This window comes from Citrus clementina, unplaced genomic scaffold, assembly GCF_000493195.1.
Source record: "Citrus clementina cultivar Clemenules unplaced genomic scaffold, Citrus_clementina_v1.0 scaffold_6, whole genome shotgun sequence".
NCBI classification, from domain to species: Eukaryota; Viridiplantae; Streptophyta; class Magnoliopsida; order Sapindales; family Rutaceae; genus Citrus; species Citrus x clementina.
The window spans coordinates 20,292,062-20,304,277 of NW_006262139.1; the positions used below are offsets into that span (position 1 = coordinate 20,292,062).

The following is a 12,216-nucleotide window of genomic DNA, read 5'->3' on the forward strand; positions in this document are numbered from 1 at the left end:
CAATACAACCACTAAAAAACAGGAAAATCATTGGCATAGTGAAGGCATTAAGTATGGAGATACACATATATTGTGCTCTCTCTTCAGTCTTCACCATCCATCTACAAAGCTTATGAAATTAGAGTATTTCCTTGAGATAAAATATATACACATTCAACCCATAGCTAATTTGGGAAGCTTGATGAAAATTAAAATTGTTGAGATGAACAATGAAGAGAATAAAACAATAGAGTTAAAGAGATGACTTTGGGTTTTTTGTTTTATTTTATTTTTGAGCAAAGAACTTTGCCTATACTGTAGATGTACATATGATATGATCTATATTATTTCACATATGTAATAACTATTTTACATATGTAATCGACAAATGGAGTGGATCCAATTAAGGCTCAGAAGGTCAGAAGGGACTTCAATCCTTCATAGGCTTTGAATTTTTATTATTATTTTCAAATAGGTTCTATTTTAGGATTTCAACCAATACTTGTTGATTTTAAGGTTTTTAAAACTTTTTCAGTTTAGTCCACAAACTTGAAAACAACCATTATTTAAGTATAAGACCTTCATATTTTGAAAATAGTAATAAATCTAAAATGTTATAAAAATGATTTGAGCTTTTAGATGCTTAATCACACATACATTTTATTATACAAACTTTATAAGAAGTGCAAAAAGAAAAATCACCTAATCTAATACCCTTAATGTTTGTTATTAACTTGATGAGTTTTGTCCATTAAGTGCTTTGAATTTGATTTCATGATTTTTGTCTTTCAAGAGATAGTGAGATTGAAAAGTGTTTTTCCCATATAACTCCTATTATATTTTCTGTTATTATCAAAATCAACATTTGTAAAACCCCTTTAGGTCAATAGAAAGTTAATACCAAATATACTCTAACGTTTCGATATAAAAAACAAAAAAAGTTATGGTTCCTTATTTTTGTAGTAATTTTTTATTTCCTCTGACATTATTGTTGAAAATTTATTGACGTTTATTTTTGCTGAAAATTATATAATGTATTATTTGTACCAAATCCCCCATAACAAATTTTTGGGCAACACCCACCCCCAAGTACCATTGTCTTTACTTTTATTAGTTAATAAATAAAATATGTTAATTGTTTTACGAAGTAAAAAAATTAAGTCATTAATAGTGGGTCAATTTTAATTTAGTTGTCCATTTTACCTTTGACGCTTATAGTGTTCTAAATTTTGGATGATTGATTTAGGGATTTAGGTTTGAAATATATAACTATATTTGGAAAAGAATGACGACATAACAATAAAAAATGTTGTACAAATTAATATAATATAATATAATACAATGACGAATTAAAAATATTATATAATGGTTTTAGACGTCTTCAAGTTGGTGTGGATAATAAGAGCATAGTGCAGATTTTGGAGCGGGCTCATACTCCAGCAAATGAAAATGTAATTATTGTCAAGGTTATTCGGGAATTATTAGTGCGTGATTGGATCGTCCAAATGGAGCATGTGTACAAAGAGGCAAATTGTGCAGCAGATTTCCTTACTTCTTATAGCTTAATTACCCCCATAGGCTTGCATGTTCTTTTCTCTCCTCTTGCTATTTTTGGTTACTTTATAATGATGTTTATGAGATTGCACACTCCCGCTTAGTGTTGCATTAGCTCTTCGTGAGTCATTTTTTAATTAAAAATATATACAATTCATATGATTTATTTTTATTTTTTATAATTTTAAATAATTAATTATGTCACGTCACATTAATTCATAAAAATTATTTGTAGCTCTAGAATTATTTTTTCTTCTGTTTGTAAAAAGCGTCCAAATTGCCATCCAGTGACTAAAATTAAATTTCTAAGTAGTAAGAGACTTAACTGTGATTATGTCAAATTAGATGTCACGTGACTATCATTTTCTCTTTTATCCATAGAACAGAACACGTGTACTCAGTTTCACCAAAAACGCATCAAAGCTTTTACATGCCACAGGCCGTGACTAAAACAAACCAAATCGTGTTGACTAAGAAAATACCTCAGGCTCAGGTTGTCAGCGGTCGCTCTGGTGGTATCTCGCGCCTTAATTCGCAAGTTGCCGGTGCCCAGCGCACTGCGCTCCACAGCGCATTTTAGACAACACCTCAATTTACACGCCTTGCTACCAAACAAAAAGCTTCTGCTAGACTATTCAAATAGGAAGTTATTAATTCGTTTTCTCCTCAATCCTTCTTCTTCCGTTCTTCGGTTCCATTCTCTAGTTCCCAATTAGATCATGATTAACACGGTATCTAAGAATTATGCTACTAATAAAGAAATTAGTTTCTCATTAATTTCACATTAATTAATTAACTAATTAATTAATTTTGTTGTTGTCGAAAAAGGAGCAGCAGAGAAGCGCATCCGGATCGTCGCAGAGCCCTAGATCCCCGTCATCGCAGCCGTATTTATCGGTGTCAGTAACGGATCCCGTGAAATTAGGCAATGGAGTACAAGCTTACATTTCCTATCGAGTCATCACCAAGGTATTTTGATTTTAGCTATTCTGATTGCATTAACATTATCATATTAGACTTAGGATTTTATTCCTCATATTTACTAATTGTGCTATTGAAACTTTAGTTAACTGTAGATGATGTGATTGTATTTCAGTTAATAATTAAACAAGATTTAACATGTTTACTGATATATGTTGTAGATTAAGTCTTTAATAATACATTTTCTGGCTAGAAGTAGAAAAATTTTAGTTATATTTTTAAAATGAACCGATATTTGAAGATTCATTCTTATTGTGGCTATAAGTGCCTACCATTTTGACATTTGCTGAGGAGACGTGGCCTAATAATGTACTATGATGAACTTGTGTTTTATTTCTCTGTTAATTCTTTATGGAGCTTTGTGCTTGTGTTTATGCTAAGCAATTCTAATTTTCGGTGTTTATTTTATGGTTTAGGTAAAATTTGCAGCTAATTAAGCAGGTCATTATTCATTTGTAATTATGTGTTGAAGTAATCTATCTCTACACTTTTATTAACTGCCTTTTGTTGTTGCTATTTTATTGTTTCCCTTTGTTATTCCTATAGTGTGAATTGTGTTGTTGAGCACAGTGAAGATTTAATTTAAACAAGTATTACTATGTCTCGTGGTGAATGTTTTGGCAGACAAATTTTCCTGAATACCAAGGCCCTGAGAAGATTGTTATTCGCCGTTACAGTGATTTTGTCTGGTTACGTGATCGACTTTTTGAGAAGTACAAAGGCATTTTCATTCCCCCTCTTCCTGAGAAGAGTGCTGTAGGTAATGATTGAATAATACATACCCTCATTCTTCCCCCCCCCCCCCCCCCCCCCCCCCTTTTTTTTCCCCGCTAAAGCTATATTTTCAATGACAATGAGGCCATGAGCATGTTCCTTTGCATGGCCTATATTTATTAGTTACTGATGATGTTGAGAGTGGTATTAGATGTTAACAAGTTGTTTAGGCTTTCTCATGACAATATCTGTTTTGCCGTTTTACATGTTCCCAAACATTGGGGAAATAATCTCCAAAACTATATGCTATTTGTGTTGTTTCTTTAACCAGAAATTCAGATTGTATATATGAAATATTGTCTGTAAGGCTTAAAGAGAATTTCATACTTAATTAATTGTTGTTCCACTTCTAATGCATGTGAATTTTTAGATTTCCCCACCCCCTTCCCCTTTTTTTTATTTTGTGTGCCTGTGTGTTAAGCATGTACACATTTTGGGATCAACTGGTGTGACCTGCGAGTTGTAGGGTGCTGTTTTCATATCCTCATGCATTTATGAGTCTCTGACTTTTGCTACCTTAAATCATTTATGTGGTTTGTGAATGATTGAAACTTACCACTTAAGCATATCATTGCTCATTCAGTTTATTTCCAGAGTTAGTTTTTCTGTTTCTGTTTAACAAAAATCCTGAATATCCATGGGAATGGTTCCTTAAACAAAGCAAATGATATTGAGGTCAAGCATGAAGATTATTTAAGATTGTTGATGCTTCTCATCAGCGAAAATTTTGGTGATTTCCTACTTTACCTCCTTATCAGCATGTCTAGGAAACTCTGAAAGTACATATCCGAGGCATTTTCTGCCTCTAGGGTAGTTCTCATTTTCTACCCTCAAGTTAATTTTTTGTGTTGCCAGCTTTGCCTCCTTGTCAGCATGTCTAGGAAACTCTGAAAGTACATATTTGAAGCATTTTCTACCCATAAGGTAGTTCTCATCATTCTCAATTGGATATGTATTTGGTCAGCCATCGTTGTAGAATTGATTATTATTATTTTTCATTTGGAATCGATTCTCTGTAGAATTGCCGATTTGCTTGTAGAATGTAATGGGGCTTTCTAGCAAGTACTTGAAACTTTTGTTGAAAGTGCTTTCATGTTAATAATGCAATTTTCTGTAGGTGATGTAGCCGTTTTGTTTTTGGTATTTTCAATCCTTAAATTTGACGTCTGCTCAAGTAATGTGGAAAATTTGAGATTAGATGTTTCTGTTATAGTAGTTTGAAGAATTCCAAGATTTAATAAGTGTCTAACTCTTGTCTCTCTATTGCAGAGAAGTTTCGTTTCAGTGCTGAATTTATTGAGATGAGACGCCAAGGATTGGATTTGTTTGTCAATCGGATTGCTTCACATCCTGAGCTGCAGCAAAGTGAGGATTTAAAAACTTTTTTGCAGGCAGATGAAGAGGTGATTTATATGAGATTTATGCCTCAAGTTTAGTTTCTGTTTTGGGTAGCCACAAATTCTATTTAAAAGTGATGAGATATCCTGCCTTCAGACATTTCAATTGTGACATTGGATTGATTGTTCCATTCATAGACATGAACACTCGCGACTGATTATTCCATACACAGACAAGAATGTTTGTGTCAATTAGGAGATCATTTGTTTCAGAAAATGCAGGAAAAGGAATATGTCCTTGTTTTGGATTTTAAGTTGTAGAAATATTCTTGGCTAGATGTAAAATTTGCTACCGTAGAAAGCATTAATTAATGTACTATTTATTAGATTCTCCAAGACACTCTTCACCCGCCCTTCTTTTGTGAGAATTAGATATATTTGGTGATAGATCCATTTCAGTTAATACTAATGTAATTTCTTTTGTTCAGACAATGGAGAGATTAAGGTCTCAAGACACTGGTTATTTCAAAAAGAAGCCAGCTGATTTGATGCAAATCTTCAAGGTAAGATTAAAATTTCTTTAGGATCCTACTGCAGTCCCTAGTTCCTCTCTGGATACGCAATTCCCTGATCACGTATCCAATTTCTAGTGCATCTGTTCACAAATGCCCAAAAATGTCGAATTCATATTGATATTTCTGAGTAACGCCATATTGGATATGTGGCATTAAATGAGTGAAAACAGCTACTATGCTTTTTTATGTAGTAAAAAATTGATCTTGCTATAATTTGTCTAAATATTTGGCAGGATGTACAATCTAAAGTGAGTGACGTTGTTCTTGGAAAAGAGAAGCCAGTTGAAGAATCTAATCCTGAATACGAGAAGCTGAAACACTACATTTTTGAGCTTGAAAACCACTTGGCTGAAGCTCAGAAACATGCATATCGTCTTGTCAAAAGACATAGAGGTAACGAGGTCTTTAAAGGCTCAAATTATTTTAATATGCCTTTTTGCTTCTCTGATTTGGGATTGTGTTTTGCTTTGTCTAAAAAATGAGGTTAATTTTTTAGCATTTCATCGCCATTCTCAGAGTTGGGGGAATCTCTATCTGATTTTGGGAAGGCAGCTAAGCTTCTTGGTGCTTGTGAAGGAGATGCCCTTGGAAAGGCGTTCTCTGAGCTTGGGATGAAATCTGAGGCATTATCAGTAAAACTGCAAAGAGAGGTAGGCTACAATTGAAAGCTCAGTCTTTTAGAGCTAGTAGTTCCTGAAGTGTATGTCCAAACTCATCATATCTGTTATCTAGAAAGTCCTTTTTTTTTTTTTTTTTTGAAAGGAGATAATTTCAGCATTCGTGGTAGGTCCGCAAAGGAAATATGACACATGCCTTTGTATTACTCTGCAGGCCCATCAACTTCTTATGAATTTTGAAGAACCTTTGAAGGATTATGTTCGAGCTGTGCAATCCATAAAGGTGAATTAGGCTTTTACTTTGGTTAGTGCTCAGAGACTGCATCTACTGATTAATAGTCAAAGATTTGCTTGTAAAAATTATTATTAAGGTCAGATTGAACTTTACTTGTTCAGTTCAGCTAGAAGTTGTGGTACTAAAATGATTGAAATATGAAAGTAGTTGATAACAAATTTTTTTTGGGGGTTAAAAAAAGAAAAGAAAAGAAAACTGATAAGTCAGCATTAGAAACTTTCCCTTTCCCCTCTGCTCAAATTTGCTTATTTCTTAATAGGAAATCTTCTTGTTTCTGTGTTTCAAATCAGGCAACGATAGCAGAGAGAGCCAATGCCTTCAGGCAACAATGTGAACTTGCTGAAACAATGAAGTTGAAGGAGATAAATCTGTATGATTCTTTCTAGTCATTTCCATAACTTCATGTTTAATCAAATTTTGTCTGTTACTGCCTTCATAAAGTAGATATCTTACTTCATCCATCTTCCTTGATATTTGTGTAAGCTTTAAAGCTTGGAGTTTATGCTGGGAAAATTTTGAAGTTATATTTTCATAATTGCCTGTTCTCTCATCATAAAGGATATTTAGAAGGTTCATTGGAAGGCCTTTCCAGTGCCAAACAGAGAATAAAGTTGTAATCTGAACTTCCATACTGTCATGATCACGAAGCACCTTTTATTTGAATGGTGGAACCTTTCTGTCAAAATTTTATGGCTGGGAAGGATAATGTTTGTTGTTTTCAAGCAAAGTTTTATTAAGAAGCAATTATTGCTGTACAACATTGACAAAATTACGGTGGAAGGGATGGATACTAATGATCTATTTAATCATTAAACTTGGTAGTCATGGCACTTTTGTTTCCTATATTTTTTTCCATTTTATTTTATTTTTATTTTTTTAAGTTGGATTTTCTAATTTAAGTGGTAACTCATTTTCTATCTTTTGAACTACAGTGACAAACTCATGTTAACACGATCTGATAAGGTTGGTGAGGCTGAGATTGAATACAAGGAGGTAAGTCAGTTGAGAGGAGTACTTTTTGCTGCATGCCTTAATGTCCCATGTTCTTTGACTAAAATGCATTTTGATGCAGTTGAAGGCAGAGAGTGAGGACTCGACTAGGAGATTTGAAACAATCGTGCGCTTAATGAATGAAGAGATTGTACGTTTTCAGGAACAGAAAACATTGGATATGGGGATTGCTTTCCATAATTTTTCCAAAGGACAAGCACGTCTGGCGAGTAGCATTGCTGATGCCTGGCGAACTCTCCTTCCCAAGCTTGAAGCTTGTTCCTCTTCATAAGAAAATGCTAACCGATGAGCAAGGTTCTTGTTTGATGCATTGAATCTCGGACTGGCAGGGCAGCTCCAGCTTTGTAGAAACTTGACTATGAGGAGTTAGAGCTCTGCTATCCTGGTGCTGTATGGACTGTCATTAATTTCCATAGTTTTGCTTGTACAACTTTGAGGCTGGAAAGAGAATCACCGTTAACTGGGCAAAAGTTCATAAATTTTCAAGTGAATTACAGGCTTTATCTTCATTGGTATCGCATTGTTAATGTTCACAAAAAGTTCGTAATTTCCTGAACCGTTTTGACATGGAATTTGAGGGTTGAGATTGTGGTTGCAAAGAGAGGGAGAAACCCAAAATGATAATTGCACTGTAATCTGAGTAAACTGGAAATTAACTTAAATCAGATGACGGATTCTCTCCTTCGGTGTTTGCTGACATGGCATAAGTTCCAGACGAGCTTTTAACGATAGCACTTCTTCGCCACAAAAGACCTGTTCTGGTGAGCAAGATTCCAGGGTATGTACGACGAATTACCAATTACGCACTGTCAATTGAGTACATTTATTTTAAAAAAACTCACTAATTACATAATTAACGGTTAATCCATTATATTTAATTGAATTGCAAATAAATCTCGCCCACTAACAAAAAGCCTATCGTATCCGAATTGTAGCATTTCGCTTCCTTTAACCATCTCACACCTCTGTAGTAGTAGAACCTTGGAGTCGCACATCAGTTATGGCCTCCGCTGTGAGACTACTCCACCCCGCACGTGCCGGTTCACAGGTGCAAGTATCTTCCTCTCTTGCCGTTCCCCGCACTGTACTATTCAACTTCAACAAGAGACAGAATAGCAAAAGGTACATCCGACACAGCAGCGAATTCTCAGGTCAACATAAGTTGACTCCAGTGGTCCAATCCTCTCAGCAAAACGACGGCGTTGTGCCGTCCGATAATGAAGACGGAGTTTCTCTTGGCACGTTAAAATTGCCAGGGAATACTGATCTTCAACGTTTCGAATCTTTGCTATTTCAGGTATGCGATAATAGTTTATTTTTAAACAAAAAAGTCATCATACATATAATGAACATTAAATGAAAAAATAACAGTATTTCAAGATCACCCAACACTTGGAAAATTCCACTAACCACAAGGTCTTTGATGCTAAATAGTAAAGTATGCGTACCAGGGAAATTTCTTCTCCGTATGTGGCGCCCTCCTAGCGATCAAAAAACATCGTTGCGTATTGATAAGTAAGCGTGTGAAGTTGGACCGTGTACAAATTTGTAGATTGCTTTTCAACCTTCGTGGAATGCCATAATAGTCGGATGACATCTCAAATGGTCCTTATAATTAGTTATATTTATGCATTGTTTGACATAATAATTTAAACAAAACGGGGAAATGAAGTTGATATTTTTTAATTTGATATTTCCCTTTCTTCATAATGGCCCTTTTTCCCTTTCTTTAAGTTGATATTTTTTGAATTTAAAAAAAAAAAAAAGTTGAAGTTTTTCTGCTTTTGTCTTTATGACAGTGGGCGAACAGTCTGTGTCAAGGAGCCAATCTGCCGCTACCTGTACCTCTAAAGGTCAATCATTACTGTATCTCTTGTTTTATGGATTTTAGGCCTGCAATCGGTTACACATACGCACACATATTCATTCAAATTTTATGGAAAGCTTCAGACATTAGCATGGATATGTGCAACACGCCGGTTGGTACTATCTATAACGGAATTCCTCATTTTGGAGATCGGTGGCATGTTATAAGAAATATATAGGGGGATCAAAGAATAATTGGAAAAATGTTTTCATAAATAACTTTACAAAATCCCTTGACCTCACTGCAGCTCTGTTACTGGATATGGTTTAAAATGAGCAACACAAGACCAAATATCGTATGGCAATGTTTTATGGTTTACTGGTGGGTAAGGAGCTGCTCTCCAGTAAACTAATAGAAAACTTAGTGTCTGAGGATAAAAATTAGGATTAAGAACCTTTGACTTTACTTGCTTTAGACATTTCAAACTTTTTGGGTCCAGTTGCTTTATGGCTTTATAATTGTTATTTATTTCACCTTCTTGTTTTCTGTTTCTTGTCCATTCTTATGGACTAGAACTTTTCTCATTCCAGTTTTCCACTTCTCCGATTTCTTTGACCTGATAAGTTTGACTTCATCCTCAACTTTCAAACCACATAAATGAAGCAATTGACCATCTTCGAGTCACTTGGTCAAGTCCATGATTAATGAACTCATAATTAACTGACCTTGGCCAAATCCATGGTGAAAATATCACCCAGTTGGCCACTCGAATTGTTCTGTGATTAGCCATTATTCAGGTGCACCCTGATTACATTTTCCATTTCACGAGCTCTTTGCAAATCATGCTTCAAGGGCAGCAGCCTGTTTAATTCTGGTGACTATTACTTGTTGACTTTAATCTTTGCTTGTCGGTCAGCTTATATGGTCTTAAATAAAAGTAGCATTTAACCTATAGTCAGTTGACAAAAAAGGAAAAAAAAGAAAAAGAAGAAAACATTCCTTAATGGAGTTCTCATTTTCTATTTAACAGGTAGATAAAATACCTGGGGGAGCCAGATTGGGATTTATTACAGTTGGAGATGGAGAGACTAAGGTCCTTGTCTATATCGACTGCCTGGTTTTCCCAGCTACTGGTGGTTCAGGTCCAATTTTCCGAGCTATAAGAAATGGACCATTGAAAGAAAAGTCTCCTCCTGGTGAGCCCAGGATCATGAGAAGTCTTCTGCAGGCCCTCCAAAAATCCGTTGAAATTGCTAGAGTTTGAAAAAGTTATGTGTTCAAGGTGTAATAATATATCAATAGAGTTCCTTTTGTCTAATCTGTTACATTTGGCACTAGAATATTCAAACTCTAAACTCAGTCCTTCCTTATTAAAAGAAAAATATCTGTTGTGTATTTGACCATCTTTCTATTCAGCAATTCTTTTAGCTATATATAGCCAGATATCAAGTTTACTGCATGTATGCATGTACTTATTCCCTTTATATCATATGCATCTTTCATGAAATAGTTCTAAATTAGAATAGCTACAGCTAGTTATCTATTTCATTTTGTCTGTTCCTGTTTGTGTATTATTCCCTGTAGATCCGTATGGATTTGACCTCTTGAGGAATAATTTTGGAAGGACCTGTCTATGGTACAGATTCTGTAACAAACATCTCCCGTCATCCCACCATCCGATTTTCTATTGTTTAGTTTCTCACTCCACATCCAACCACATCCAACGGCTGATGCTGCAGTCTGTACCTTACAGATTCTGTAAGCTAGTCGAGTCCATTTTGGAAACATATTGTTGCCACATCGAATGAAGTGATTTTATTCTATGAAACTGAGGTCCGTTCTCATACACATGCTGGACAAGAACATGAGATGCAATGTGTTTCTTTTGTATTTTTTAATAATCTCTGTGCTTCTTTGTCATTGGAGGAGAATCTGTTCTCTTCTTCAGTTCTTATATGAATAACTGATAAAGATTTTAACAGGATGTGGTCAAGGAGCATAAAACTAAGTCATATCTTGAACTGTTTTATCTCATCTATGCGCTGAATATTTTATAGAGAAACAATGAAATTAGAGCCTCTTGTTTAATTATACATACATTAGAGAGCAAAAATAATATATCCAATATCTTAGAGGTTGGCAGCATTCACACCTATAAATATACTTGAATCTGAAACTAGAATTCTCAATTTGTTCACCCCTTCCATTTTACTGTTTGAAAGACTTGCAAACCGGCCATTCATAACATCTTGGTCCTAAAATCTTATTGTATCTCGAAAAGGTATGGAGAAACAAGAAGATACGGGAAAAAGATTGATTGATAAAGAACAAGATGATTTTGATGCTATTATTGTGGGTTCTGGATATGGGGGTTCTGTTGCATCTTTTCGCTTGGCAATGGCAGGAATAAAGGTATGTCTAGTGGAGAAAGGGCGGCAATGGGAATCTCATGATTTTGCTACTGACAGCTTGGAGATAATGTCTACTGTGAGGATGGAGAACCGGAACTTAAGTTTCAGCTTTGGCCCAAAAGATGCTTTGTTTCAGGTTCTGTCTCTGTCTGTTCTTCAGTAATATGGTTGCTTCAGCAAAACTTGTACATCAACAGACAGACTAGGTTCAAACAGTTGAAAATTTCTTCTCTTCATAATAACAATTGAAATTTTTTGAATCCATTAGTGACTTGGTGTAGACACCATATAAACACATTAGCCGTGTCTGTTGTGATTATGTCATATATCTTAAGAAAGGTGTATGAAATAGCATTCAAGTTTTCTCTGTAAATCAAAATGTGAGTGTGGATTTTTATGACTGAATGATGAAATAACAGGTCTATGAACATAATGATTCTCTAGCAGCAGTGGCTTGCGGGCTTGGTGGAGGTTCACTGGTCAATGCTGGAGTGATGCTGCCAACCCCAGTTCGTGCTAGAAGGAATCCAAAATGGCCAAAAGAATGGGAAAGGGACTGGGACATCTGTGAAGCTTCTGCTGCTGCTATGTTGAGAGTACAGAGTGTTCCTGTCAGGTTTCCTGTTGCCAAAGTCATGGGAGGAATAGCAAATGGAGAGATTGAAGATGGTTCCCAAGATATGAAGCTAAGCATCAACTTTGATCTTGAAGAACCTCCGTCCAATCCAATGAAGCCTCAACAAATGGGTAGCTGCTTAGCCTGTGGAAATTGTCTTGCTGGTTGCCCTTACAATGCCAAAAATTCCACCGACAAGAACTATATTCTTTCTGCAATTCAGGCATATTTTCTCTGACTTCATATGCATTTTGACATT

General features: G+C 35.2%; 3 protein-coding genes across 8 annotated transcripts; all 3 read left to right on the forward strand.

Annotated features, from left to right (window-relative positions):
- Positions 1–1,959: 1,959 nt before the first annotated feature.
- On the forward strand, positions 1,960–7,638 carry LOC18039614 (sorting nexin 1). 2 transcript variants are annotated; one of them, XM_024181652.1, is made up of 11 exons: positions 1,960–2,264; positions 2,368–2,502; positions 3,139–3,274; positions 4,558–4,691; positions 5,114–5,188; positions 5,434–5,593; positions 5,717–5,850; positions 6,032–6,100; positions 6,403–6,482; positions 7,045–7,105; positions 7,185–7,638. In XM_024181652.1, the coding sequence occupies exons 1-11, from the start codon at positions 2,253–2,255 to the stop codon at positions 7,392–7,394; spliced, it is 1,206 nt and encodes a 401-aa protein (XP_024037420.1). In that variant the 5' UTR covers positions 1,960–2,252; the 3' UTR covers positions 7,395–7,638. The 2 variants fall into 2 exon arrangements, with proteins under 2 accessions (XP_024037420.1, XP_006430148.1); XM_006430085.2 differs by having other exon boundaries at positions 1,970–2,264; positions 2,362–2,502.
- Positions 7,639–7,768: 130 nt separating this feature from the next.
- Positions 7,769–10,327, forward strand: LOC18039244. 5 transcript variants are annotated; one of them, XR_002904846.1, is made up of 5 exons: positions 7,915–8,420; positions 8,575–8,638; positions 8,923–8,976; positions 9,689–9,804; positions 9,961–10,049. XR_002904846.1 is itself a non-coding variant. In XM_024181653.1 (4 exons), the coding sequence occupies exons 2-4, from the start codon at positions 8,124–8,126 to the stop codon at positions 10,192–10,194; spliced, it is 585 nt and encodes a 194-aa protein (XP_024037421.1). In that variant the 5' UTR covers positions 7,769–7,901; positions 8,059–8,123; the 3' UTR covers positions 10,195–10,327. The 5 variants fall into 5 exon arrangements, 3 of the variants coding, with proteins under 3 accessions (XP_024037421.1, XP_006430149.2, XP_024037422.1); XM_024181653.1 differs by lacking the exons at positions 8,575–8,638; positions 9,689–9,804 and adding an exon at positions 7,769–7,901 and having other exon boundaries at positions 8,059–8,420; positions 9,961–10,327; XM_006430086.2 differs by lacking the exons at positions 8,575–8,638; positions 9,689–9,804 and adding an exon at positions 7,769–7,901 and having other exon boundaries at positions 8,095–8,420; positions 9,961–10,327.
- Positions 10,328–10,928: 601 nt separating this feature from the next.
- Positions 10,929–12,195, forward strand: LOC18039270 (cholesterol oxidase). Its single transcript, XM_006430087.2, has 2 exons — positions 10,929–11,477; positions 11,761–12,195. Exons 1-2 carry the CDS (start codon positions 11,214–11,216, stop codon positions 12,193–12,195), a joined length of 699 nt encoding a protein of 232 aa, XP_006430150.1. The 5' UTR covers positions 10,929–11,213.
- The last annotated feature ends 21 nt before the right edge of the window (positions 12,196–12,216 follow it).

What these genes read in the sequence shown, in the direction of transcription:
- LOC18039270 (XM_006430087.2), top strand. Translation starts at nt 11,214, where the DNA reads ATGGAGAAACAAGAAGATACGGGAAAAAGATTGATTGATAAAGAACAA. An exon ending in CAAAAGATGCTTTGTTTCAG is followed by an intron (nt 11,478 to 11,760) that starts GTTCTGTCTCTG and finishes ATGAAATAACAG; the next exon opens with GTCTATGAACATAATGATTC.
- LOC18039614 (XM_006430085.2), top strand. An exon ending in CCTATCGAGTCATCACCAAG is followed by an intron (nt 2,503 to 3,138) that starts GTATTTTGATTT and finishes ATGTTTTGGCAG; the next exon opens with ACAAATTTTCCTGAATACCA. An exon ending in GAGCTGTGCAATCCATAAAG is followed by an intron (nt 6,101 to 6,402) that starts GTGAATTAGGCT and finishes GTTTCAAATCAG; the next exon opens with GCAACGATAGCAGAGAGAGC.
- LOC18039244 (XM_024181653.1), top strand. Translation starts at nt 8,124, where the DNA reads ATGGCCTCCGCTGTGAGACTACTCCACCCCGCACGTGCCGGTTCACAG. An exon ending in TCGAATCTTTGCTATTTCAG is followed by an intron (nt 8,421 to 8,922) that starts GTATGCGATAAT and finishes TCTTTATGACAG; the next exon opens with TGGGCGAACAGTCTGTGTCA. An exon ending in CGCTACCTGTACCTCTAAAG is followed by an intron (nt 8,977 to 9,960) that starts GTCAATCATTAC and finishes TCTATTTAACAG; the next exon opens with GTAGATAAAATACCTGGGGG.